The sequence below is a fragment of the Aquarana catesbeiana genome, linkage group LG01, assembly GCF_042186555.1.
Source record: "Aquarana catesbeiana isolate 2022-GZ linkage group LG01, ASM4218655v1, whole genome shotgun sequence".
Lineage (NCBI taxonomy): Eukaryota > Metazoa > Chordata > Amphibia > Anura > Ranidae > Aquarana > Aquarana catesbeiana.
In genome coordinates this window covers 594,223,198-594,250,827 of record NC_133324.1, presented here as the reverse complement: position 1 = coordinate 594,250,827, position 27,630 = coordinate 594,223,198, and the positions used below count along the sequence as shown (strand labels likewise).

Sequence of the window (27,630 nt, the reverse complement as noted above, 5' to 3'; positions counted from 1 at the left end):
TGTAAGACAATTGCATAATGTGCTACTATATTATGAAATACTTACCTTAGAACGAAGCCCTTCCAGTGGCGCATTGTCACCTCTGAGAGGGCTGACATCTTCTCCTGGTCTTTCTCCTGGGCCCTGGGGATGTGAGTGGCTGGAGCCGTGATGACGTCACTCCCGTGCGCTAGTGCTAGCTAGCTGTGTGCGCAGGAGGCCGCTGAGCTCTGAAGGTCCAGCACGGTATGCCCGACCTTTAGAGCGCAAGCGCCAGTGACGTCAGCGGCTGCATCCAGGGTGAATATCTCCTAAACGGTGCATGTTTAGGAGATATTTATTTTACCTACAGGTAAGCCTTATGATAGGCTTACCTGTAGGTATAAATCACAAAGGGGGCTTTACTATCGCTTTAAGAGTAAGTGAAATTGTCTCTGGAAAGGCCCTTCCTGATACCCACATACTCACCCACGGCCCCTTACTGATCCTTTCTCCTATTAAGCCTCTATTAGAATGGGCAGTGTCTGTGACCTAGCAGTGACCTCAACCCCCTATTTACGTGACAAAGCTTTGGCTTAACTGATTGAATTCTAAACTCGAGGACTGTCACATGAGAGCAGGTCATACACAGAAGTCCAGGTTCTGTGACTGTATTTTCAGAGAATTGTATAGGAGAAGCGAGTGGTGAGGGATCACTGGTAAGGTCGGAGGTGTCCCTTGGCAAGGTGACAGTGCCTCTTTAAGTTGTATGAGGCCTACCTGCTGGGTTGCAGGGACTTGTTCAGGGGTCTAATCATTAAAATGCCCTTGCCAGCGCAGGCTGAAAAGTAGTTGCTGCAATGCAACAATTCCAGCATTCCTGGTACATTTTTATTAGCATATTATTAATAGTCTTTATTCTTTTATATATTTATTGCAGAGCTGTAGTGGTTAATCTGGTATCATAGATATAAGTCTGAGTTCCTTGAAAAAGAAGTCTGCCTAAATATTCCAGCATTGCAACATGATTTGGCAAAATCAGTGCCACACCTATTAGCCTGCAGAATTTAAACAAAAAGAATCTCCTGCCTGCTGCCTCAGACGTTTCAGTGGTGACAGCTTTAACCTAGATATCATTATCATCTACAGACCTACAGTAACATGTATTTAAATATTCACATCTTTTTGTTCTCTGTAATTAAGTTTAACAGAATCTGTTTAATCCCTTCTGGTTTAACAAGACTAAGTTTACTTAGCTTTCTGTGTGTGATTTGGCAATTAAAAGAAATACTAGCACATACTGCGACTAATTCATTTAATGAATTATATTGTACATCATGGATGTTTTTTTGTTTTTTTTTTGTTTAAAAAAATCTAATCTCAGAAAATGGATTGCACTATTTCAGTCTCCCACATTTCTGTTTAACCGAGAGATAAACTTACAGGAGTAGCAGACTGGAGGAAACAGCAGTTAGAAAAAAGTGCCTCTCTAGGGAGGATTCGAATATCAGACCTGCTAAGCTTTGGGTCCTGCCTCTACGGCTACCATCTCCCATCTCCTCCCCATTGTAGCCTGGCTAGATTGCTATAATCGATTGCTGCGCCTTTCCCTAACCAAACAGTAGAAGAAGGGTGAAAAAAAAGAAGCCGAAGGAGAGTGAAAGAGAGATCATAAATGCTGCCTGCTGTCTCCTCTTTGATTTGATGGCCTTCATTCCTTCTAATTGGATAAAGTAGGAAGTCACTGTTAGTACTGTGTTGCTGGATGCACAGATTTTATTCAGACCAGCCCTGCAGTGGGTGGGGGAGATGAGAAGAGAAAGCAGAATCTAAGTGATAAGGTACGTGACTGGTAAAGTGGATAGGGAAAGAAAAAAAAAAAAGAGAACGTCTTGTTTTACAAAAAGGAAAGCCAGAACAAGGATGCTGAAGACGACTAAGCAAAAGAAGAGAAGGGAGTAACCAACCAGCTCTCACTGTCCTTCCTGTCAAGTCACAGCCTGTGATAATACTGTGTGCCGTGATGCTCCCAGAACAAGCACCTGCTGCTCTGTAATGATTCAGCCTCTTTCACTCGTAGCTTTAACACAACAGGATGATATTGCTGCTGTCACTGCTGCCTCATCTGCTGCTGCTCTTGCCGGTCCTTCTGCTTTTCTTGTGGTTGCTGCTTCATGACAGCTGTATTCTACCAAGCAGGCACCACCATCCTATGCTCCAGGTGAGAACACAGCAATTCACTCTTGGCTATTGGCTTACCTAACTAACCAACTAACTAACAAGTCAGGGAGCGAGAAGCATACACGCCCGAGCACTATCATGGCAAAGAAGAGCATGAAATGTTTCAATATCCACCACCTTCTTTGACTAAAGAATTCTATTTCCTTTGCTTTCCTGGTAATGATCTTCTTCTACTTAGACTCTATTGATTTACAATATAACATGCTACATAGTTTTTTTACTGTATGCCCCTCTTGTTCTGGTAATGGACCATGTGCAAATCTATACTTCACTAAGGCAAGGTGATTGAGATTTATGCCTTTAAGATGTCTGGAGATACTGCAGAAGGTTTTCAGAATCAGTGCTTTGAGCAGAGCTCACACCCCCCCTCCGCTGAACTTCAAGATGAAGGAAGCATGCCAGAGACTCAAGCTGAGGATGGAACTACCCAAGGGATAGCAGGCCTTGCTATTACCTGCTGTGTGTGCCTGGAGGCAGACAGGCTGAGAATCTGTCTTAACTCAGAAAAGATCTGTATCCTTCCCATACTGGCGTGTCTGATAAGTCTCTGTCTTTGTATCGCTGGCCTTAAGTGGGTGTTTGTAGACAAAATATTCGAATATGACTCCCCGACACATTTGGATCCCGTGAGGATAGACGGAGATCCTATCATATATGCTAACTCTGCACCAAATACATTGCTACCTTCTTCTGTATATACGCTGCCTTTCCTTATTCCTACTACTAAAACTAATATCCAGGTTTCAGTGGAAGTTGGATCATCCCTCGTGCCTACAGAGCCTACTTTTCAGCCATTAACTACTGATAATAATTCACCAAAAGTTACTTCAGTGGAAAAAATATATCAGCCTTCTACAATAAATACTTTAGCAGTTTCAGAATCTAGTACCGCAGTCACTATAAAAAAAGGTAAGTATAGCTTCAGCTAATGCTTCAATTTTAAATGTCTCAGAAGATTTTTTTTTTTGCTAAAGGCAGTAGACATTTATGGTTAACTGTTGTATAAAAAAGGGAAAACCGCATAATTGTGTGCATTTCAAGGAATCGTGCAGTAAAAAAAATGCAGGTGGTTGTTGTTGACCTTATTCTGAAAATGCTAGTTGCTTGGCTGTCTTTGGCTTTGATGCTTTTTAAATTACTGACCCAAAACAAGTATGCAGCAAGTCAGAGGGGTTGATTTGCTAAATCTAGAGAGGCCAAAATCTGGTGAAGCTGTGCATGGTAGCCAATCATCTTCTAACTTCAGATCAATAAAGCTAAAAAACCTGGAAATGATTGGTTTCTGCGCAGAACTGCACCCTGCACCGGGTTTTGCACCCCAGAGTCAGGTCAGAGCTAGTAATCTGCATACTGTTTTAGGTCACTGAAAGAACTGAGGTCATTGGATAAGCTACCCAACCAGGCAGTTTGCATTTACAAAAGGATGAAAGCAGTAGCAGCATACCTCCCAGCACAATGTACAGCATGGAGTAACACATATCAACCAATCTGAGTTAATCTTAAATTAGGCCAACTGCCTTGACTTGATGCTAGATTAAACCTGATTGGGTGTGAAGGATTACTGCAATTTTCACACCCTTGCCGTTCAGTTATTCATGATTATCTTTGTAATAAAATATGAACTGACTAATATATTAGCTAAACCATTCTTTCCTTTTCTACTTTGTGTATCACCACTACTTAATTCTGTAAGTCTTTTTACTATTGAATTGATATTGTGTAATTCAACATAAGTCGTACAAGAGAATTTGCATGCCACTGAAAAAAAATCTACTATGAAAAGCCTCAGTACAAACTAGATACCAGTGCAAAATGTGCATCATCGTCAATAGTGGTATTATAATGTGAAAAAACACCACTTAGAGCACAGGGCCCTATTTTTTGTCTCCAGCCATCAAGATAAATGGTACCTTATTCCTGGCTTCCTGTAATTCAGCAAACTGCTCCCTATCTCTAGCCTTTAAAGCCACCAGGGGGTCATTAATTTTTTAACAGACTTTACGTGTAGCTGCTGATTAATATTGCAGTAAAAATGATGTGGGAAGTTTTAATCTCTGGAAGTGTAGGAGATGAAAATTCATAAAAAAAAAAAAAAAAAGTCTGCATCTTCTACTTGTAATCTCTCACCATCTGATTAGGTTAACAACTCCCTCCCGAATTGTGCTTGTAAATGTCCCAGGCCTATGCACTGTTCAGTGTTGACATCACTCTTGTTTTACTAAGGCTTTTATTTGTGCGAAATAATGTTTGTAGCATTCAACAGGCTGTACAGAGGGCGATGATGAGGTGCAAACCACCGATACCTATAGCAGCCAATCAGATTTTGTTAATGGGAGTCAGTTTAGCAAAAAAAAAGGTTGGTAGTAAGTGAACCTGATAACATCTGACCTTCTTTAGAATGACAAGGGGAAAATGCTCTTGACTTGTCATTCCTACAGTCACGATGCCAAGAGACAAGGTAATAAGCCATTTTGGTATTCCGTTTGGTTCCATTTTGTCAAGGCCTGAATTTCAAGGGCAGCATATATCCTTCTTGGATGCTTATTGTAGTCTCAATTCCATTTAAAAAAAAAAACAAAATTGACAAATTGCTTTTGTTCTCTCATGCAAACATCATTGCTGGGTTTATATAATAGTTTTCCCGTTGTTTCAGTTTGACTACTAAAAAATGCCTGTTGTGCTTAACAAAAAATATGAGCCATATGTGTTAAGTGTTATTGATTGCCGTTGTGCAAAAGCAAATATATCATATCTTTGTGAACAACGATGTACCGCTAGCCTGCTTTGCAAGATAACATTTTTTTTACAAGATTGCAATGCAAACCAGTTCACTTGTTAAACATCCGCTACATCAGTCTTGTTTAATTAGACAGTATAAAGAGTAATGCACACGTGCAAATTGTAGTAGGCCTATAGGAGCCAATCAGCTTTTGCCTTTCTTCAGGATTCAAGGGTAAGATCAATGAAAGATGATTGGTTATTGTGTGTGGGCCTACTGCATCTTGTACATTTCTTTCAGCCTTGTCATTAACAAAGTGCAATATAAAATAAAGCACATGGCTTTACAAAAACTATCAACTGTCATTTTCTCAATGCACTCCTATATGCATACTTGTGCTGCTGCTATATACTGGACATATCTGTATATAGTTAGCAGGTCCTTTGTAAATATATCTTTCAATGTCATAGCCCGGTAATGTATAATTGGTTTTACTTTATCGTTGCAACTGGGGGAGGGAGATGGATAGGAAACAGAAAATGAAGTCAAACAAGGTATGAGAGGTGAAAGCTGATGAACACATTTGATGGCTTTGCTTTTTTGAGCTGTTACACAGTTCTGCTTTGTGCAATGCGCTAGCAATTTTGAGGCCAGTGCTATGCACCTCAATGAGCAGATTAAATATAATATCTCAATGTACTTTCTTTTTTTTCCTGTCTGCCTAATGCTTCTGTGTGCATTATTAATAAGCTGAGTGGAATGCAGAGAAAAGCATTGCAAGTCATAGCTGAGCTTCCTGTTGTCTACACTATGGCTTTTTTTCTCTTTTTTCCTAAAAAAAAAAGTTGTGGATATTTGGCACAAGACCTGATTTTAGATTATTGATGAACTGAATTAATTTCTTGGTGTATACTCATTGTGACCATTTAAATAATAAACAGTACAAGACGAAAAGCCACTGACTACCGACTGGACAATAGAGTTTTTACCCATTAAAGAAGATGAACAGACAAAGCAGTCTAATATTGCTTTCATAAAGCACTTCCTTTGCCAATATATGGGAGTGACTGGTTCCCCTTAAAAGCTTTGACCTTAATGATACAATGGTTAAATCAGCTTCCATATCCTTGATAGCATTTCTGTAATCACATGATAGGTTAAAAATCCTTCTAGTTATACAATTTACTGTCTAGTTATTCAAAATTAGCATAGGCTAGTTAAAAACATGTATATAATATAATAACACAAGCCATCATATTTTTCCTGAGTACATATGAGAGCTTTAGAGACAACCATTTGTCTTGCATTGTAGGCAAAATAAACTAGGAAGGTTTTTGTTTCAGAAATTCAATGCAAGATCAATATTGATTAGGTGAGACAGCTGGTCTTAATACATAAGTAGCAATAGTTAGAACAATGCATATGAGAGGCATCATTGTCTGTGGATGGTGTATTGTATCTGCAGTGACTCAGATTTTCCATTGTGACAAATATGGGAAAGGGCCTTTATTATGTTCTGTTACTGCAGCAGACAAATAATAATATATTATTTAAAATTTTGCCCGAGTATTGTATAGATTTTCCATTAGGGTCTGACTTTCCAAAGTGATGTTCTGAGATGTTTATACTCTCTTGCTGAGAAAATGAAGCTCACTTATTCATACAATAATGAGCACATGCATGTAGGTTTTGCATGGGTGATCACGGCTATGCTCAGTGGTCAACCTCTGGGGCATAACTTACTGTAGGCATTCAGTTAAAAAAAACATGAATAGCTCAACTAACCACTGAAGGTTTTAATAATAGTAATGTTCATATAGGACTATTTCAAAAGCATTTGAACAAACAGTTATTTTTAAAAAAAAAATTATGAATAAATATAATGTTTCAATATTTTCTCCTCAGCAATTAGTGTGCTGCTGTCCTGGGACACCATATAGAATAAGAGTTTAGACTTTTATAGAATTCTCTTGGTGCGTGTTTGCTGCTTCACTGCGGAAGACAAGCCAGGGTCAAGATGACAGCCACAAGGCCTACAGCTTTACAACCAAAATCTGTAGTGCATACTCCCATTTTTTCACGAGTTTTCTTTCTTTTTTGGGGGGGGCTACTGAATACTCATCGTTTGTTCTGTTTATTTAATGGAGCAGGGCTTTTTAAAACACATGCACAACAACAGCAGGCTTTTCATAGAAACTTAGCCAGCAAGTTTCAGGAGCATAGTTAACAAGCTGTGGGTCCCTCTTGGCAGACTTGGCTGCACTGCTTACACTATGAAGTAGTTGGATTGTTCACTGAGGGAACAGAGCTGTTGCATTTGGCATAGGAATGTGAGGATTCAGCACTGTTATTTTTTGGACTGGATAAAGAAGTTATAAAAAAAAGAGGGGTAAAGTTAGCCATTGCTACATTGGTAGTGAGTAGAAGGAATGTCCTATTACACTGGTAGTCAACGGCAAGAATGCCCTATTAAACATAGATGGATAAGAGCTACACGCCCAATATCTCTTACCTCTAAAGATCCTTTATGGAATCATCAGTGGTATAGCTGCTTCCATGGTGTCCCTTGCCCAAGGATCACCTTTCCTTGATGCATTTCACCAAAAGGTAATCCTTGCGTAAAAGACACTATGGAAGCAGCTATATCACTAAAGACTCAATAAAAGATCTTTAGACGGAAGAGATACTTGCAGTGCAGCTCTTATCCATTTATGTTCAAGTTGCAAGCAGAAGTTGCTTTTTGAGCGAGCACCCTAGACGCCTACAGAGACTACATGAGGTGCAGGTCTGCAGTGGTGCGGTATGCTTGTAGGTTTCAAATATAAGAACTCCTTTTTACTTTAGTAAATAGTAGAAAGAATGTGCTTTTATTTTGGAAGTCAATTGGAGAAAGGGCACATTTCTTTGGATGGGAGGAGAGATTTGCTGGGTCTGCCCTGTGATGTTGGCAGTGGAAATATATAGGTACTTTTAGATCAATAAACTTGAAGATTTCACACCAATTACAGCAATTTCTTTCTTCAACTCCCCCTCACCCTACTTGCAACCTCTCACAGAATTCTTGTTGAGAAAGGCTGCAATAAAGTATCAAAGAAGTAAATCTGTTCTGCTTCTGTAAGACAAGAGAATGTTTGCTCAACTGACAGATTGTTATAACCATGGGGTTAGGTGCTTGACTTTAATGAATTAGTACACCATGATCCTGAGCCATGTACGTAAGTATATTTCAGATCCATGCATTAAGCCCCCTTTCACACCTGAGAGTTTTTGCATATGTTTTTGGGCCTAAGCCTACATGTGACAACGCTCAGCAATAATAGGAATCTCATTCTTTTCAATACAGACTGTTCACATCACTCCACTCACTAAGTTAAAAAAGTCACATGAGCGTTTTATAGTAGCTGTACCAAGTGTTTTTGGCCCCATAGATTTGAATGGAAGAACCTGTAAATGGCAAGACCCAAGAATTGTTTGCATGTGTTTTTGCATCTGAACAACTGTTCTCTGTTCTCTTTTACCTCTCCTCCTACCCAGAAGCTTGCATACATACACTTGCACAAAGGCTTGCAAAACATTTAAAAAAACAACAACTATATGCACACATATGAATGCTGAAAAAAAAAAGGACAAGTGCTCACAAGGTGTGAATGCAGGTTAACACTACAACTGTGGAAAAGGCTACTGACGACGAAGGTCAAAAATAAGGGCTATAATGTACACTATTAGTCATCATTTAAAGATAATGGTTATTTGCCATCAGTTCAACAAAGCATCTTATGCTACTGTAAGAAAAAAAGAGTTAAAAGAGAAGTAAGACTGAGAACCGAGCAATGAAGCACCTCTGGTTGCTCGGTTCTCACAGCTCCCTGAGCAGAGAGCTGGTGACTGTCAGTCACCACTCTCTTCTCTGCCCCCCCCCCCCCCCCCCCCCCAGAGTGGCCGGCTCAGGCTCTCTGCGGCTTGCTCAGAGGCTGGACCGGTTGCTGGTCCAGGCATGTGGGCAGATCCTGGCCATATGGTCGTGATATTTCATGAGCCTGGACTGGCTCTGTGACGTCAGCAGACAGTGTTCTTCAGCCTGCTGTCTGCTGAAAATGGGTCATAGGAGTGCAGAACGACCTGCACTCCTGCGATCCACGGGAGAAGTACAGCCAAACAAGTACTTCTCCTTTAATAGCTTACATACAGTTAATTGCAGCAGGCACACCTCTCAAAATAGCACACTCGAATGTCATGGAGATGAACACAGAAGGACTAATAGTAAAGAAGTAATGCAAGCTCACTTTGATCTCTTAGCAAGTAAGATGAAACTGTGGTCATTTTAAATACATAATCCTGTGTAAGGGAAATGAAAAAAAAGATTTGTGATTGATTGGGTAAATAATGTGAACATAGCGTAAACTGCTTTAAGGTGGCCCTCTATGTATCCATTTGTGATTAATCTAGTTATGAACCATCACAAACAATTGATTCATCATTGCTTAAAGTATCTTATTATGCAACACATATGGCATCAATTGGAAATATGGTGCAGCTCTGCTTGGTAGCCAATCAGCTCCTAACTTCAAGTTGTTCAATCAAGCTTTGACAGAAACCTGGAGGCTGATTGGTTTCTATGCAGAGCTGCACCAGATTTTGCACTGTCAACTTTTAGTAAATTAACACCTTTGTGTCCAGGGCTACTCATCTGTCCCTAATCACATGCAGATATTTGTTTACATGCAAACAGCAACAATACCTGCCAGTCTGTCATTGATTTGTACAGGCTTCCTGACCTCAGCTGATCACAAACACCCTTGATCTCTGCCACACCTACATGCTGATTCTTGGCGGTGTACAGCCTTAATCAGTCATGTGAATGAGGCCTTAGTCACAATAAACGATCAATTGAATTACTTTATCAATAGGTGAGTGGCCATGTTTAGTAAATGAAGCACTTCTAGTTACTTTGAACCTCTTTAAAAGCACGCCCTGCAGCAGTGGATTGCTTACACTGTACAATATTTAGCAACCATAATGCTCTGCAGGTACCAAAGTAAAAAGATGTATAATACATTTTATTCTCATTGTCAGCATGAAAGAACTAGAGCCTTTCTCCCTGGCCTGGCCCACTGCCCGATTTTCCTCCAGTGCTCAGCTGAAGGGGGCTGGCCCCTCTCAGCCAATCAGAGCCAGACACTGGCTTATTGTCCTGAGAAAGCTGTTTCATGTGTTAAAGTACACCTGTCATGTGAGTGTCTCCTCTTAGTTCAACAGTCATATCCACATGACCACTGAGAGAGATGACAGTATTGTTTTCTAGAACAAAACTGTAAAAAATAGTTTTTTGCAGCACATTTTATTTTCTAGCTTGAAAATTCTGATGTAATCAAGTTGTAAGGCTGGGTTTACACTTGTGCGATCACAAAAACTGCATGTGATTCGCATCGCTGTGCAGATCACATGTGATGTCTGTGCGATGCAAATTCAGCCATACAAATTGTATGGCTGAAATCGCATCGCATTCACACCAAAATGGTGCCGGACCCTTTTTTTGGTCTGCACTGGAATCGGATCGCATGGGTGTTCACACCTATGCGATCTGAATCCTGCACCAATTCACAGTTTACGCTGCGATCTGCGAAGCGATCTGGGGGTGTCATTGACTTTACATTGACAGTTGTCAGATGTCAGTGTGAACTGCGGGCCAAGCAGGTGCGATGCGGGAACCCACACAGGAATCGCGCTGGTTCCCACATTGCACAAGTGTGAACCGAGCCTAACACTGATAAGGTTTAAAGTGTATCTAAACCCAAAAACAAAAATGTATATATTGCAGCTTTGACAACCAAGTGTCCTAAGTGCTCTCACCCTCTGCACGAGGAACACTTCCACCGCGCCAAAATCCCCTAAAAACTATAAAAAAAATTTATAAAAAATAAATAAAATATGTATATAAACACTGGTGAAAGTGATAAAGATAATATGCATAAGAAATAAGGAGCTGCCCACTATAATAATCAAAGAGTAATATTCAGTCAATTTAATCCTAATTGTCGGTTTAAAACCAACAGATGCCGACAACCAGGATAAATTAGCAGGCGCTCAAAGATATTCCAGATGTGACTGGCTATACCCCCCTTAAAAATGGCATAGTCTGGTGATAAACACGTTTTCTGGATAAAATATAAAAATTACACGTGTAAGTGTAAAACAAGTTAATAATGTGCAGTGATGGTGATACCTTTTATCAAAGACTCAATCACCCATAAATGGCATAACTCAAATAATAAGAATAAAATAAATCAATATATGTGTATATGTATAGTGTGATTGTATACCTTGCAGTATGCAATAATGGTGACACCCTCTAATAGTGTTACTAGTCTGAATGTGACACACTGAATAACCTACATTCCTCAGAAATAAATGAATGAGAAACAGTGATGTGATCACAAGAGAATCTCTCATCTGCGTGTATCACATCCCTATATAGCCAAGAGATTGACTAGATGTAATAGATCAGGGTGTGACTGGTATTATATTAGTGACACCCTTTAATAATGGGTCAATTATCTGTGTATGGTATACCGCATGAGTAGCGGACCACACAAATAAGAAACCTGCAAAATAAAGTGTTAGAGATAAAACCTCTTATAATGCAAAAATAGTGGTGGAAAAACATATGTGTAAGTGACAGCAATAAAAAATCTTAAATATAAGTGACAGCGAATAAACAATCGTGCATAAGGTTCAATTCATGCTGCTAAATTCAACAATTCCAAAGAATAGTTCATGAATGGAACTAGCCCTTGATAGAGGCTATAAGTGATTAAAGCTGGTGACGAAAAAATATTCAATCAAATGTCCCACACAAATGATTCCTCAGTGGTAGATGTCAAAAAATGATGAGTAACTCCGTGCTCTTTCCACCTCACCACTGTGCTAGTGAATCGCACTCTCCAGACATGCACTCACCAAAATAAAATGCCAGCAATTTTCATGCAAGGCTAAACAAGCTTTCTTTACCACACTCCTGGGTAAATATTGTATCCGAGGCTCACAAGAATGATGTTCAATGGATCCACATAAAAGAAAATGAATGCTCCAATAGTGTAATTCCGCAATGAAAATTTATTAAAACTCATGCAAACTTCACACATAGCACTCACATTGTGTAAACCTTAAAACAAGCTCAAACCGTGTAATGCACAGCAAACTTCAACTTAGGTGGATTCAATAGTAACAGTGGTCACGGCGGACCCGAGGTGTACAGCTGCTGGATGTCTCACCCCTCCCCTCGGGAAACCTCCGTCCCTCCGTGCGCTCGTATCCTATTCTCCTGTGTGGCCGAAAGCAAGTACGTCACAACTCACAGCCACGCCCCGACATGTTTCGTCATGGAACGACTTATTCATGGGACCTCCTTATCAAGGGAGGGATGGATACCCATCTAGACACTCTAACCAGTACCCACCCTCTGGAGATCATAGGAGCAGTGCATCACAAGAATATAGGCAGTGGCAATATGATCAACCACCCTATCATTACTCTGAGGGGTATGGCCATATCCCCTTGTAAAATAGATTTTCACCATTGGAAAGGGAAGAACGCTCTAGCCATCCCCCTTTTTTAGGACAACGGGGGAGGGGAAGAGGAACACCGAGGAGGAATCCCAAGAGCCCCTACCAGAGAGGGGGAGGGAAACAGGTGCCCCCCCCAGGTATCGACAAGGGAATTATGCCAAACCAAGGAGAAGAAGAGGATGTAGGGCAGGAAGATCCAAGAAACCCAAGGAAGAGACCGAGGGATGTGTAAAAACTGGGATTTATAATTTAAGCAGTATGGAGCTTAGCCACAAGGAGCTTAACATCCTAAATCTGGGTCTAAAATGCGCCCCTAAAAGGGAAATGAATAAATTTGATGTGTATATTGATGCACACAAGTTTATCAGAAAGATGAACATTAAAAAATACTTCCTGAGTCATCCGGTGGAATCCTCTGAGAGATCTAGGGTACCCACAAATAAGATAGACACGGGATTAAGGAATAAATCCATCTTTAATCCCCAAAACCCAAGCAATCATTTTATAGAGGTATTTAAGAGCTTGGTGCTAAGTGATATTGAGAAGTTAGCACCACGTAAGGGTGTGAACCCCTATTATATCAGGGACGGCATCAGATCCCTAGAAGAAAAAAAGAATTTGATAGTACGCCCGGCTGATAAAGGGGGTGGTGTGGTTCTGTTGGACAAGACATTCTACCTAAACCAATTGTTGGAATTGGTAGGAGATAGAACTACATATAGAAAATTACCGGCAAACCCAACGGACGCTTATAAGGTGCAATTATCTGCTCTTGTAGATTGGGGTTTTAAGATGGATGCATTGAACGTTAAAGAAAAGAGATATCTTGTCCCTAGCGCGTGTCGAATCCCTATCATCTACACCCTACCTAAGATACACAAGAATATACAGTGTCCTCCGCCTCGGCCAATTGTGAATGGAATTGGTTCTGTCACGGCGAGATTAGGTGAATATCTTGACACATTTCTTCAACCGAGTGTCAAGGACACTAGGGCTTACTTGAAAGATACTAGTGATTTATTGACATTGCTTAATGATATCAAATTGGAGACCTCATCGACAGTGTATTTGGTAACGGCTGATGTAGCCTCCCTATACACCATTATTCAACACACGGATGCTGCCTTAGCCCTGAATTGGGCCTTAAGTAAGAGAGAGGATATCCCAGATGTACAGAAGAGATTTTTGGGACATGCATTGGATTTTTGCATGTCCCATAGTTATTTTTGGTGTGATGGACACTTCTACTCCCAGCAGGTTGGCGTGGCGATGGGAGCTAAATATGCTCCCAGCCTCGCCAACCTGTTTATGGCAGAGTGGGAGGATAGAAAAGTGTTCAGTCAGAGAAGACCCCAACTGTTATTCTACCGTCGTTTCATAGACGACCTCTTGTTCATTTGGGAGGGGACAGAGGAATCGGCCATTGAGTTTGTATTAGAGCTTAATAACAACTCTAACAACATTAAATTGGAGCATCAGATCAGTAATATATCGGTCAATTTTTTGGATGTGACCATTGAGAGACAGGGCAACTCACTGAAAACCAAGGTTTATTTCAAGCCGACTGATCGAAACAGCTACCTATCAATTAGAAGTGGCCACCATCCGGCTTGGATAAAAAACATTCCAAAGGGGCAGTTATTACGTGTACGTCGGAATTGTACAGAATTAGAAGATTTTTTTGAGCAAGCAGATGTTCTTAAAAACAGATTCATACAAAGAGGGTATCGGGAGGATGAATTAAATAGAATCACTCAGGAAGTAGCATTAGTACCTAGGGAGCAATGCCTAAAAAAATCTGATCATGCACCCAGTGATGGCAAGCACCAATTTGGCTTTATTTCAGGATTCCATTGCCAATATAAAGACATTGAGTATATTTTTAATAAACATTGGCATGTTTTATGTAAAGATAGGCATTTGGGAGAGGTGTTACCGAGTCGGCCTACCTTTATTTATAGAAAAGCCCCTAACTTTGGGGACCATGTGGTCAAAAGGATTTTGGATCCACCTGGGAAGAACCTGCTGAAATTTGACTTTAGAGGTTTCTACAGTTGTAGAAAATGTATTTGTTGCAAGACTGTTAGAATCAACCACAGGGGAATAACTCATGTAACCAATAGGGATGGAGAATCCTTTGAAATTAAGGAGTTTGTCACATGTAACTTTACGCATGTGGTTTACCTTATGTGGTGCCCGTGTGGCCTTCTGTATGTAGGGAGAACGAAGAGACTACTGAGAGTTAGAATCTCGGAACATCTAACCAACATCAAGAATGGTTACAAGTACCATAGTGTCTCCCTACATTTTAAGGAGAAACATCAGCAAGATCCATCACTATTACAATTTTGTGGGATTGATACTGTACATCCCTCCTGGAGAGGGTCCAATAGAGTGAGGGACCTGTCCCAGCGGGAAACTAGATGGATATTTTTGATGAAGAGTTTGACTCCTAGAGGTTTGAACATTGAATTAGATTTAAACTGCTTCATCAATGATTTCTAGATCCGCCATCTTAGTTGTGAATACTATAATTGGGAGGATGATGTCAATACGAGGCTCTAACCTTTGTTGGTTTTTCACCTAGGAGAGCCCTGTAGTCTTGGGACATTATACCCAGGGTTTCCATGCATGTTAGGGAAGCATTAAGGGAGTGTACTTTATACACATTTTCCCTTTCCCTCCTTTCTGGTATCTGGGGGAATATGTTTTTGATGCATGGTATGCTCAATGATTTTAAAATGGCGTTTCCCCCCTGGTTATCATTGAGTCTTGTGTGGAATATTAGGTAATATCGCCGGCTATCGCCAGTAATCTAGAGTTGGTATCCCTATAGATTTTATAGAGTTTATATATTCACTGCTTTTCACCTTTTTCTGGTGTTTATCCTGGTATCAATATTCAGCATCGGAGCATATTTAGTTTTTAATTTAGTTTGATTAGAGGTCTTTTTAGATATTGTAGTAATGATAAAAGTTGTATTACATTCAATATTTTGTCATTTTCAGTCTGGCTTTTTATATGTGGTTATGACATATAGCCAGAACGGAGTATAAAATATGAGAACGGATCTTTTAATTTTATTTCAATTTATATATTTCCCTATCATTTGGGGATTATGACCAACAAATGAGCAAAGCCAGATTGCCCTATAAGGGGGTTATCACACACCAGTGGGCTAGCTATCACACACCGTAACTGCTGAATGAAAGAAACGGCAACTGCATACATGTAGAACCTTGTATGTTATATTTGTACAAGTATACTATCGGCAACTGTATATTTATAGAGCCTTGTATGTTATATTTATATAAGTATACTATTGGATCTGATATCCATTATCTTGTTAACTGCATTCTCGATAGTGGAACTGTATAAGTGCCTGATGTCCGTGAGTTTTTTCTGCTATGTAAAACATCATTGTATCCAGCGTACGGGGACGCGAGGTGTGCGCTTGCGCATGACGTAATCCAGTGGGTGGATACTTTGGAGTAGATATAAGTTGAGTGACAGCAAACACAGCCTATCCCATGAATAAGTCGTTCCATGACGAAACATGTCAATCCCATGAATAAGTCGTTCCATGACGAAACATGTCGGGGCGTGGCTGTGAGTTGTGACGTACTTGCTTTCGGCCACACAGGAGAATAGGATACGAGCGCACGGAGGGACGGAGGTTTCCCGAGGGGAGGGGTGAGACATCCAGCAGCTGTACACCTCGGGTCCGCCGTGACCACTGTTACTATTGAATCCACCTAAGTTGAAGTTTGCTGTGCATTACACGGTTTGAGCTTGTTTTAAGGTTTACACAATGTGAGTGCTATGTGTGAAGTTTGCATGAGTTTTAATAAATTTTCATTGCGGAATTACACTATTGGAGCATTCATTTTCTTTTATGTGGATCCATTGAACATCATTCTTGTGAGCCTCGGATACAATATTTACCCAGGAGTGTGGTAAAGAAAGCTTGTTTAGCCTTGCATGAAAATTGCTGGCATTTTATTTTGGTGAGTGCATGTCTGGAGAGTGCGATTCACTAGCACAGTGGTGAGGTGGAAAGAGCACGGAGTTACTCATCATTTTTTGACATCTACCACTGAGGAATCATTTGTGTGGGACATTTGATTGAATATTTTTTCGTCACCAGCTTTAATCACTTATAGCCTCTATCAAGGGCTAGTTCCATTCATGAACTATTCTTTGGAATTGTTGAATTTAGCAGCATGAATTGAACCTTATGCACGATTGTTTATTCGCTGTCACTTATATTTAAGATTTTTTATTGCTGTCACTTACACATATGTTTTTCCACCACTATTTTTGCATTATAAGAGGTTTTATCTCTAACACTTTATTTTGCAGGTTTCTTATTTGTGTGGTCCGCTACTCATGCGGTATACCATACACAGATAATTGACCCATTATTAAAGGGTGTCACTAATATAATACCAGTCACACCCTGATCTATTACATCTAGTCAATCTCTTGGCTATATAGGGATGTGATACACGCAGATGAGAGATTCTCTTGTGATCACATCACTGTTTCTCATTCATTTATTTCTGAGGAATGTAGGTTATTCAGTGTGTCACATTCAGACTAGTAACACTATTAGAGGGTGTCACCATTATTGCATACTGCAAGGTATACAATCACACTATACATATACACATATATTGATTTATTTTATTCTTATTATTTGAGTTATGCCATTTATGGGTGATTGAGTCTTTGATAAAAGGTATCACCATCACTGCACATTATTAACTTGTTTTACACTTACACGTGTAATTTTTATATTTTATCCAGAAAACGTGTTTATCACCAGACTATGCCATTTTTAAGGGGGGTATAGCCAGTCACATCTGGAATATCTTTGAGCGCCTGCTAATTTATCCTGGTTGTCGGCATCTGTTGGTTTTAAACCGACAATTAGGATTAAATTGACTGAATATATTGCAGCTTGCCAGTCCTTAAAGCGGAACTCCAGGCTCCTGCAGAAAAAAATAAAAGTCAGCAGCTACAAATACTGTAGCTGCTGACTTTTAATATTAGGACACTTACCTGTCCAGGAATCCAGTGGTGTCTTTACCCGAGATGATTTTTCAGTCGGCTATCGGGTGCTGCCGCTGCCATCTCTACTAAGTGAGACCAAGGGTTCCCTACTGCACATGCGCGAAGCAGGGAAGGAGGAGGGGCGGCCGAATTTCGGCAGACTCAGCCAGAAGTGGGAGCGGTTACCTGTCAAATCCAGGTACCCGCTCCCCCCGCCCCCCCAAAAGGTGCTAAATGTGGCAGTGGGGGAGGGGGGGTTTGGGACACAGACAATGCAGAGCTTCCCCTTTTGGGTGGAGCTCCGCTTTAAATGTAGTGACTGTATTCGTTTTCTTTTTCCTTTATTTTCACCTGGTGATCCAGCCAATAACACTTCCCATCTTAGTGTGTCTTCACTCAGGATGAAAGAGCTTTGGAGACAGACACCTTTGGACAACAGCATTGTCACTCTGGGGAGAGGGTAGTGTTAGACATACTAGTAGAATAAGATGGACTTGACTAACGAACTAAACTTGGACTTACTGGCCGGGCAACGGGTGAATACAAAGAAAAAAATGAATGCAGCCATCACATCTAGGAATTGGTAAGCTGCAATATAATACATATTTTTGGGGGGTTTAAAACCACTTTAGAGTTCAGTAACCCAAATCATCAAATGATATGTCACTGTATAGTAGTTTATAGAAACCAGAAACAAAGTTGAATGGCTGTTATGGGCTACCATATACTTTATGTACATTGCTGTATCCATAGTGAACAGCCAAATATATTACACTACCTATATAATTTTTTAAACTAAAGACAGAAGTTGTATTAAGTATAGCAATGTTGTTACATTACAACAGGTTCAATAAACTGCTCTGTGATTTGCAACCATTTCCTTGTAACATTACACGCTTTTTAGGACTGAAATGTGTTGGATTTTTTTTTACATATATGATATATTTATACATTTTACTCTGTTTCTCTGCCTTCCACATACGTTCTTTGTATTATGATGTGTGACCTGTGTGTACTGTGGCAAATAACAGATACAAGCATTCTTTGAATCCTGGTGCCCTTCGCCACTGATTTATTAGGTGCTTGTTGTCAACAAAGCCATTGAAGGCCCTGCCTCCCTTCTGTTACAAGTTTCAGGCTTTAATTAGTTCTGTTCCCTTATGATTAACTACCTGTTTCCTAGTAGACAGCTGGATGTCTGTTCAGAAGACAACTGCATGTTTGTACCAAGCGTTAACTTTCCATCAGTTTCATATGGCAGGTGATAAGTGGCTACTAGACAGTGTAAATTATATCATAAGTACAATGCATTTCATTGGGGATTTATTATAAGTAGATTGAGGTTTTTTTTTTTTGTTAAAGTATCTAAAGCAAATATTTTTTTCAAGTGTAGGGAGGGAGGTTTAAAAACATTTTTTTTTTTTTTTTAGCTATTAGAGAGATATCCCCTCACTTGCATACATAGTACCGGTATGTATAACAGGAAGTGAGAGAATATCTATCTAATGTGAGGAAAACACCCTCTTACACAGTTTTCTTGGGGACAAATGTCCCCATTAAAAGATTTTCCCTAAATTCCTTTTCTGGTGCCAATTTTTTGGATTTAACCTTATTTTCATTTCTGATGATGAGGGATCCAAACAGCAATAAAAATCTGGAAATGGTTCCAACCCGTACCACTCTATCCAAGTCTAAACAAAGTTTTGCTTTAAAACAAGACCTTGTTCACCTCTGCATCTATAAGCTTTGCAGAGAAATTGATTTTCAAAGTTGACAACACAGGAAGTGAAAAAGTGACAAATGTGCCTTGGCTAGATATTATTATTATTATTATACAGTATTTATATAGCGCCAACAGTTTACGTAGCGCTTTACAACTTGAGGGTAGACAGTACAAGTACAATACAATTTGATACAGTAGGTATCAGAGGGCCCTGCTCCTTAGGTCGGTACTGTTTAAAAGAAGCATAGTGTGGCATCTAGGCTTTATTTTAATTTATAGACTGAAAGCTGTGCAAGACATAGATAATATTGTGCTCAATAGTGCTTCAAAAAGTGACTATATAGCATTTTACTCTTAGAAATGGCTCTTTAATACATTGTACATGTATAAACAGATCTTCTTTAACAAAGGTTAGAAGATTTGCCTCGCAAGTCTCATCAGCTGCATCATTAATCAGATCAAATATCTAGTGTACTCCCTCAAGGTCATAGAATTTATATTTGTTTATAAAATGTAGGTATGAATGCTTACATGTGATTCTCTAAAAGTTATAAAGCACAGTATTACCCAAATTCAGAGCCCACCCATCCCAACTCAGAATACAATTAACAGTTAGTTAAAATGAATGTGATGGTTTTAATCAAGCACTTCAACCTGCACGATTCATTTAATTATTTTTTCATTTGGTAATTTATGGACCATTGACATCCACCTCTACAGTCGTTCATGGATGATTCAATTAAAAAAAGGCATGGTTCTCTGTGTAAATATTGTTCTCTGAAATTGTAAAAATACTGTAGATGGAATAAGCATGATGACTCTTACTTATGAAAACAAGCGCTATAACTACACATTTCAACAAATTTGCTGCAAGCCATTTGTTAGGTCAAAGAGCAATGAAACTGTGAGAATGTATTACATTGCTATTACTGCAATGTCTATAACTACTACTACCAGTAGATAGTGAGATTGTTATTTTTCTTTACATAGTAAATAGTGTTTTTTGCAATGAACATTTTTTATTGTTTTCTTTTTTATTATTATTTGTTGGATGAGTTAAAATCTTTGACAATTTTGTTATTGCTGTCTGTGTCTCCATTGGGGACATTTCTCACCTCCAGGACTTCTTTAGAAGAATTCTCACCTCTAGGACTTCTCCAGAGCCTCTCCCATCCTCTGGAACTCACTGCCCCAGTAAGTCCAGTCAGCTCCTACCCTGTCCACTTTTAGGCGATCCTTGAAAACTCACTTATTCAGGGAAGCCTACCCCACCTCCACCTAAGAACTGTACTTCTTATCCATCAGATAATCCCCTGAAGCTATTACCTTTTGTACCACCTCCCCCTCCCTTTACAGTGTAAGCTCCATGAGAAGGTTCCTCCTACTCCTTCTGTATTGAACTGTATTGTAATTGTACTGTCCCTTTTATATTGTAAAGCGATGCGTAAACTGTTGGCGCTATATAAATCCTGTATTATAATAATAATAATTTCTCCCAACTTCCTATCTTGGCAACCACTGTCACTGAGCCAGGAAGTGAGGAACTTATTCCCAAGCGGAATGCATAGAACAAGAGAAAGAGCATCTTTCTTAATTTCAATGATTTGATACCTATACCCACAGATAATGTCCAAAGAAATACCGTAATAAGAATGGGTTGCCTACCCAACATACAGTATCCTAAATGTATAATGTAATGGAAAGTTTAAACTTAAATAACCTAATCTCGTGTCAAAAATATGTATCCCAAAGCTTTATGGTTATTTAAAAGTTGATCTCAGTCTCCAAATGAGAGAACCCTGCAAATTATTTAACTAACCCAGATGTTTTTGAAAATGCACAAACATTTTGTGAGGTCTTCTTAAAGTAGATTTAAAACCCAATTGCTAAAATCTCATATAATCTTTAAGATGTTAATGTAACAATAATAATCAAAAGCCCTTGTTAGTATATTTAAATATGCAGCTTTCATTAAAATAACTAGCCAACAGTGGTTGATTTACTAAAGGCAAATAGACTGTGCAAAGTGCAGTTGCACACTGCAAGAGCAGTTGCTCCAGAGCTTAGTAAATGGGCGTAAACTCTGCTGACTTTTATCATCCAATCACATGCACCACATTGTATTTTCCTTGCATGTAATTGGGTATTTTTTGCCAAATGAAGCTTTACTTCATTTACTAAGCTCTGGAGCAACTGAACTTTGCAAAGTGCACCATCTATTTGACTTCAGTAAATCAACCCCAATGTATTAGCTGAGCTAAACATCCTAAAAAACAGTTAGTGGTAACAAAAAAATGAAATTTTGCCACCTAGAGCAATTTATGGCCATCAGAAATTTTGCAACCGCCTAAAATTATGTTCCCAGCATGATGTTGTAGGCATTTCTTGCATTATGAATGGCAAAGCAAGTATGTGTGTGTGTGTGTTATGAAATATTACATGTGTCAGTGAATGCCACGAATTGATGGTTCCTTGCTTTGTGTTCTAAAGATAGCACACATCAGGACAAAACAAGGACACAAAATGCAGACACTTCTGAATTGCATACAGATTTCCATGTTGTCATCTTGCAATATACATGTAATGTTGACTAGTAGAATGATAAGCAGTATAGTTATATAAAAGATTTATTATACTCTCCTTGAGATGTAATTACTCAAATCTAGAGCCATGAAAGACTGATATTTAATCATATAGATTAAAAAATAAGTATTTCTTACATGACTCAAATATGTAATACGTTTGGACGCACATACAGGAAACGCATTTATTGGAATAGGGTTGTATCCTAATATGATCATGTGATCATCAGAGATGTTGAATGTAGCCTTTCTTTATTTTTAGCCAATGGGTGTCTCCTTTCATTCGCACTTGAGCTAAGAGTCTTTGATCTATATATAGGGTTTTTTGGGCAGTACTTGTGTTTTTGAATGTTTTTGCACGTTTGTGAGGCTTGAGTGTTTTTTTTAATTACTTTTGAGCCATTGGAAAGCTAGTTTCTAGGGGGGAAATTGCGCATTGCATGTTTTTCATGCATTTGTTTAGATGCTCCCATTGATTCCTGTTGGGGCCAAAAATACTTGTAGCTCAAAGAAGCTTGTGTACTTTTTCAAGCTTCAAGTAACAATATGCTCAGGTGTGAACAGGCACAATAGAAAATTTTTGTATGTTGAGATTTTTGGAGCTTTGAGCTACAAAACATTCAGGTGTGAATTGGGCATTAGAATACCCTGTTGTATGCATATAACAACTCTTCCAGTAGCAGTATCTTATCCTTTAGATTTTTGGCCCGTGTTGTCCAAAAACCATACCATAAGGCATTTTCATTAGTTTGTTTTAACAGATAGAGTTATTTGAGATGCAGTCCATTTTTTTTATTATAATAATCTAAAAAGCAACCAAAAAACATCTGATGCATGGAGGAAGGTAGGAAGGTTTAGTAACATTTAACAACAAATGCTTCAGATAGCTAAGTCTTATGTTTATCCATTAAATACGTATCCTTTTTTCTTCTTTTGTTCTAATTTTTGGCAGAATGTTGTTTCAAATTTTGACCGCTCTCATCTTCCAATATATCGGGCAGCAAATGTGTTATTATGGAACCCTTCTGCCCTTAGCTATATACAGCAATTGCAAATAACTTTATTAGCTCATTGTGGCTTGCAGAACCTGCATAAGTGTGAGCATTTGTTTAAAATCTATTGTTATTTAGCATGATGGTATATTTTATATACTTTCATTATGTTCAGTGGAGAGAACAAGTATTTTATACACTTCCGATTTTGCAGGTTTTCCTACTTACAAAGCATGTAGAGGTCTGTAATTTTTTATCATAGGTACTCTTCAGCTGTGAGAGACGGAATCTAAAACAAAAATCCAGAAAGTCACATTGTATGATTTTTAAAAAATTAGTTTGCATTTTATTGCATGACATAAGTATTTGATCGCCTACCAACCAGTAAGAATTCCGGCTTTCACAGACCTGTTATTTTTTCATTAAGAAGCCCTCCTGTTCACTCATTACCTGTATTAACTGCACCTGTTTGGACATGTTACCTGTATAAAAGACACCTGTCCACACACTCAATCAAACAGACTCCAACCTCTCCACAATGGCCAAGACCAGAGAGCTGTGTAAGGACACCAGGAAAAATAGACCTGCACAAGGCTGTGATGGGCCATAGGACAATAGGCAAGCAGCTTGGTGAGAAGGCAACAACTGTTGGCGCAAATATTAAAAAGTGTAAGAAGTTCAAGATGACGGTCAATCTCCCTCAGTCTGGGGCTCCATGCAAGATCTCACCTCGTGGGGCATTCTTGATCATGAGGAAGGTGAGGGATCAGCCCAGAACTACATGGCAGGACCTGGTCAATGACCTGAAGAGAGCTGGGACCACAGTCTCAAAGAAAACCATTAGTAACACACTACGCCATCATGGATTAAAATTCTGCAGCGGACGCAAGGTCCCCCTGCTCAATCCAGCGCATGTCTAGGCCCGTCTGAAGTTTGCCAATTACCATCTGGATGATCCAGAGGTGGAATGGGAGAAGGTCATGTGGCCTGATGAGACAAAAATAGTGCTTTTTGGTCTAAACTCCACTCGCCGTGTTTGGAGTAGGAAGAAGGATGAGTACAACTCCAAGAACACCACCCCAACCATGAAGCATGGAGGTGGAAACATCATTCTTTGGGGCTGCTTTTCTGCAAAAGGGACAGGACGACTGCACCGTATTGAGGGGAGAATGGATGGGGCCATGTATCGCGAGATCTTGGCCAACAACCTCCTTCCCTCAGTAAGAGCATTGAAGATGGCTCTTCCAGCATGACAACGACCTGAAACACACAGCCAGGGCAACTAAGGAGTGGTTCCGTAAGAAGCTTCTCAAGGTCCTGGAGTGGCCTAGTCAGTCTCCAGACCTGTACCCAATATAAAATCTTTGGAAGGAGCTGAAAGTTCGTATTGCCCAGCAACAGCCCTGAAACCTGAAGGATCTGGAGCAGGTCAGTATGGAGGACTGGGCCAAAATCCCTGCTGCAGTGTGTGCAAACCTGGTCAAGAACTACAGGAAACGTATGAGCTCTGTAATTGCAAACAAAGGTTTCTGTATCAAATATTAGGTTCTGCTTTTCTGATGTATCAAATACTTATGTCATGCAATAAAATGCAAATTAATTACTTAAAAATCATACAATGTGATTTCTGGATTTTTGTTTTAGATTCTGTCTCTCACAGTTGAAGAGTACCTATGATAAAAATTACAGACCTCTTCATGCTTTGCAAGTAGGAAAACCTGCAAAATCGGCAGTGTATCAAATACTTGTAATCTATTTCCTTTTTTACGGGATTGCAGACTTTGATTAACTAACTAGTATAATATGCTTTAAGCCCCACTCAAACCTGCGCGTTTTGTAGCTCAAAGTTCCAAAAACACTCAGCATGCAAAATCCTATGCCTATTGTAGTGAATCTGCACTGTAACAACACTTGTGGCTACTAGCAACCAAAGTTTGGTATAACAAAACTTGAAAACTTGAAATGTTATGGTATTTTATGCAAAATCCTATGGTTTACAATTGTGCCTCTTCACACCTGAATGTAGTGTCACTTATAGCTCGGAAAAGTACATTAGCTTCTTTTAAGCTACAATATTCAAGAAGTTGTGGTGCCCATAGGGGAACAAAAGGGTTTTCTGAACAAAATGCTTACAAATACATAAACATTTTGAAAGAATCCCTTTCTTATTTTCTTGTAACTAGCATTTCATTACATAATAATAGTAATAATAATAATAATAATAAAAACATGTTCAAGCATCAGACACCCTCAAAAATAAGCAAAAACACCTGTACAAATGAAATGAAAAAAAAAAAATACAAGAATGCCTGCAAAATGACCAAAGACACTCAGCTGAAGTATGAATGCAGCCTTAAGCCTCGTACACACTAGTATTTTTTTTTCCGTTCAACTCAGTAGGGCTGAACGGAAAAAAACCTGACAGCTTTAGGGAGAGCCGCTGTACTAACTATCCTAATTTAGTACAGTGATCTCCCCTGCTGTTCTATTGTGTTCTGACAGTGGAATCCCCCTCGCCAGAACACGGAAGCCGATTGACAGACCTTTTTCGGGACATGCACCTTCGACAGACGCTGATCAAACGGCCGTCCTCTGTCGGACTGGCTCCAGTACACACGGGCCGAATGTCACTGGTTTCTATTGAACTGACTGATGCTGCCTGACTTTCGGACATTCGTGTGTACTAGGCTTTACTCTGGACAACATTTTGTGATCAATTTATTAAGGTGTCAGGGTGAAGAATTGTTTGCTTTGCCCAAAGTCACAAATGGTATTCTTTCTTTCATTGAAAAGTACAGTATAGGAATCAAAGGGAGAATCTGATTGGTTTTTGGTGGGCAAAATGAAGAAATGGAAGCCAAAGCAATTCATTGTGGCAGCATTGTCATGAGTACTTACCATGTCTGCCAAATAACTGTCTCTCCTATGTGTAGGTGATGGTGCATATTTATTACAGCATTTCTCCTTACACCGAACATAACTGGAATAGTGTTATCAATCCATACATCATGAGCTAAAAATGGATTTACAGTTTGCCTTTTATTGCAGTGCTGACTTCTTCCCTAGACATACAGTAATACACGATTTCTTGCACTCGATTGCAACTTATTTTACCAATTGCAGCTCCTAACTTGTACAATTTTTTTTCCATTGGCAGCGCACTTTCATTTATGCATTGACATGTAGAATCCTACTTAGGTGGTGTTTGTTTCTCTGTGGTCCATTATTTTAATGCTTCCTTTTATTTAAAATATACTTTGTGATATAGTATAACTTGCCCCAAACAAATATCCCAACAATATTCGAGCTGTACATCTGTTGCTTTTTCATTTTGCATATTTTATTAAAGTATGTATAAACCTAGTCACTAACATCTGATATAAGCACTAAAGCGTCTAGCCAAAACATTTTTTTTAGTTTTGGATTGAGTATTGATGGAATAGAACAAATGTCAAAAATGTATTGCTATCTGTTCTCATGCTAGGTAGTTTCAGCCTCTGTATTTGTGCTGGTGATTATTGTCACTGTGACTGAAATTGAGGGAAAATTCTAAATTTGTCACCAGAACAGGAGGTGAGGGAAAATCTTCCAGTGGGGACAGCTGTTCTGGTGACAACTGTCTAAGTAGAGCATTCCCCTTACTTTAAAGAGAGTTTCTCATACTTTCCGTTGTACCTCCAAAACAGGACGTAGACAGCACAAAATAAAGTAATAGGGGTTTATCCCTTCCCTAATCTATCCAAAATGAAATAACTTTTTTTGGCTATAGATACATTTTATCACCTTAGCAACATTTCAAAAGAATTTTCTATATTTTTAAATTTCCGTTTAAAAATCACCTAGTGATCCTGCCATGAAGGGCCTCATTTCGGGGCTTCTATGGTGAAAACTTACTCTCTGTCCCTGTCTCCCAGTGCTCTCCCGTATTGTTGCTCTGTCACATGCGCTTCAAATGTAGACTGTAAGTGGCCATGCCAATACAAATTGTGCAGGCATGTTCAAAATCAGCTTTGTGATTGGACTGTGAAAAGAGTAGTAGCACACTGATGATCTCATTTGTCTGTCATTCTTCTCTCTCCTTCTATGAGCATGCTCCTTGTATTGCAGGGCACTTTTAAGCTCCTTCACCTCTCTAAACTGTGCTGTACAGGGAATTGCGGAAGGCTGATACCAAGCCAAATTTCCGTACCTACACTGTTTGTATTCAAAAAATAAAAAAAAACAAGATATTAATGAGCTGCCTTAATTTGTGTCTTATATCTACCTGGAATTCAGTTTTAGGTAGGACAGCTATACAGATTACTATTTGTATTGCTGCCATTGCTAACTTTATTACAATATTAAGTTATAAATACAATCTTCACACCTGCATGGTTGAGAAAGATAATATCAGTATACAGCATTAACACACATGTCTGATTGATAGCCATTCCACACTGCTATTCCTGTAATTTCTTATGTAGAGCTAATTGTACATGCCAGCTTACATTAGGTATCTGTTTTTAGTCATTTCAACGTTCTAATCCTGTTTTACAGCAATTAACATAGTGAAACCTTGGAATAGTTAAACAGAGCCACATCACCAACAGCAAACATATTATACAACATGTATAAAATGGCAGTGAGAAGGTGTGGCAACTTATTTTTGCATCTATATTAGGACTCCTTGGCAACCTCATGTTTGATTGAGCATGCATTTTTATTTTATTCTTCATTTTAGGCATTACAAACCAGTCAGTAAATCATGAGAACAGTACAGGTTAGAATACCCATTTTACTTGAAACTTGACAGTAA

At 39.2% G+C, this 27,630-nt stretch overlaps 1 protein-coding gene across 13 annotated transcripts in view; it reads left to right on the top strand.

The window, feature by feature from the left end:
• Positions 1 to 27,630, top strand: part of NRG1 (neuregulin 1) — a 934,313-nt gene that overhangs the window by 838,472 nt on the left and 68,211 nt on the right. For 3 of the 13 annotated variants that reach the window (XM_073598367.1, XM_073598402.1, XM_073598359.1), the window contains exon 1: positions 2,241 to 3,108. The exons of 9 other annotated variants lie outside the window; for them this stretch is intronic. In XM_073598367.1, the coding sequence (XP_073454468.1) occupies positions 2,505 to 3,108 (604 nt within the window). In that variant the 5' untranslated portion in view covers positions 2,241 to 2,504. Of the gene's footprint in view, positions 1 to 2,239; positions 3,109 to 27,630 lie in introns of those variants that run through there. One more of the 13 variants, XM_073598394.1, reaches the window with a different exon arrangement.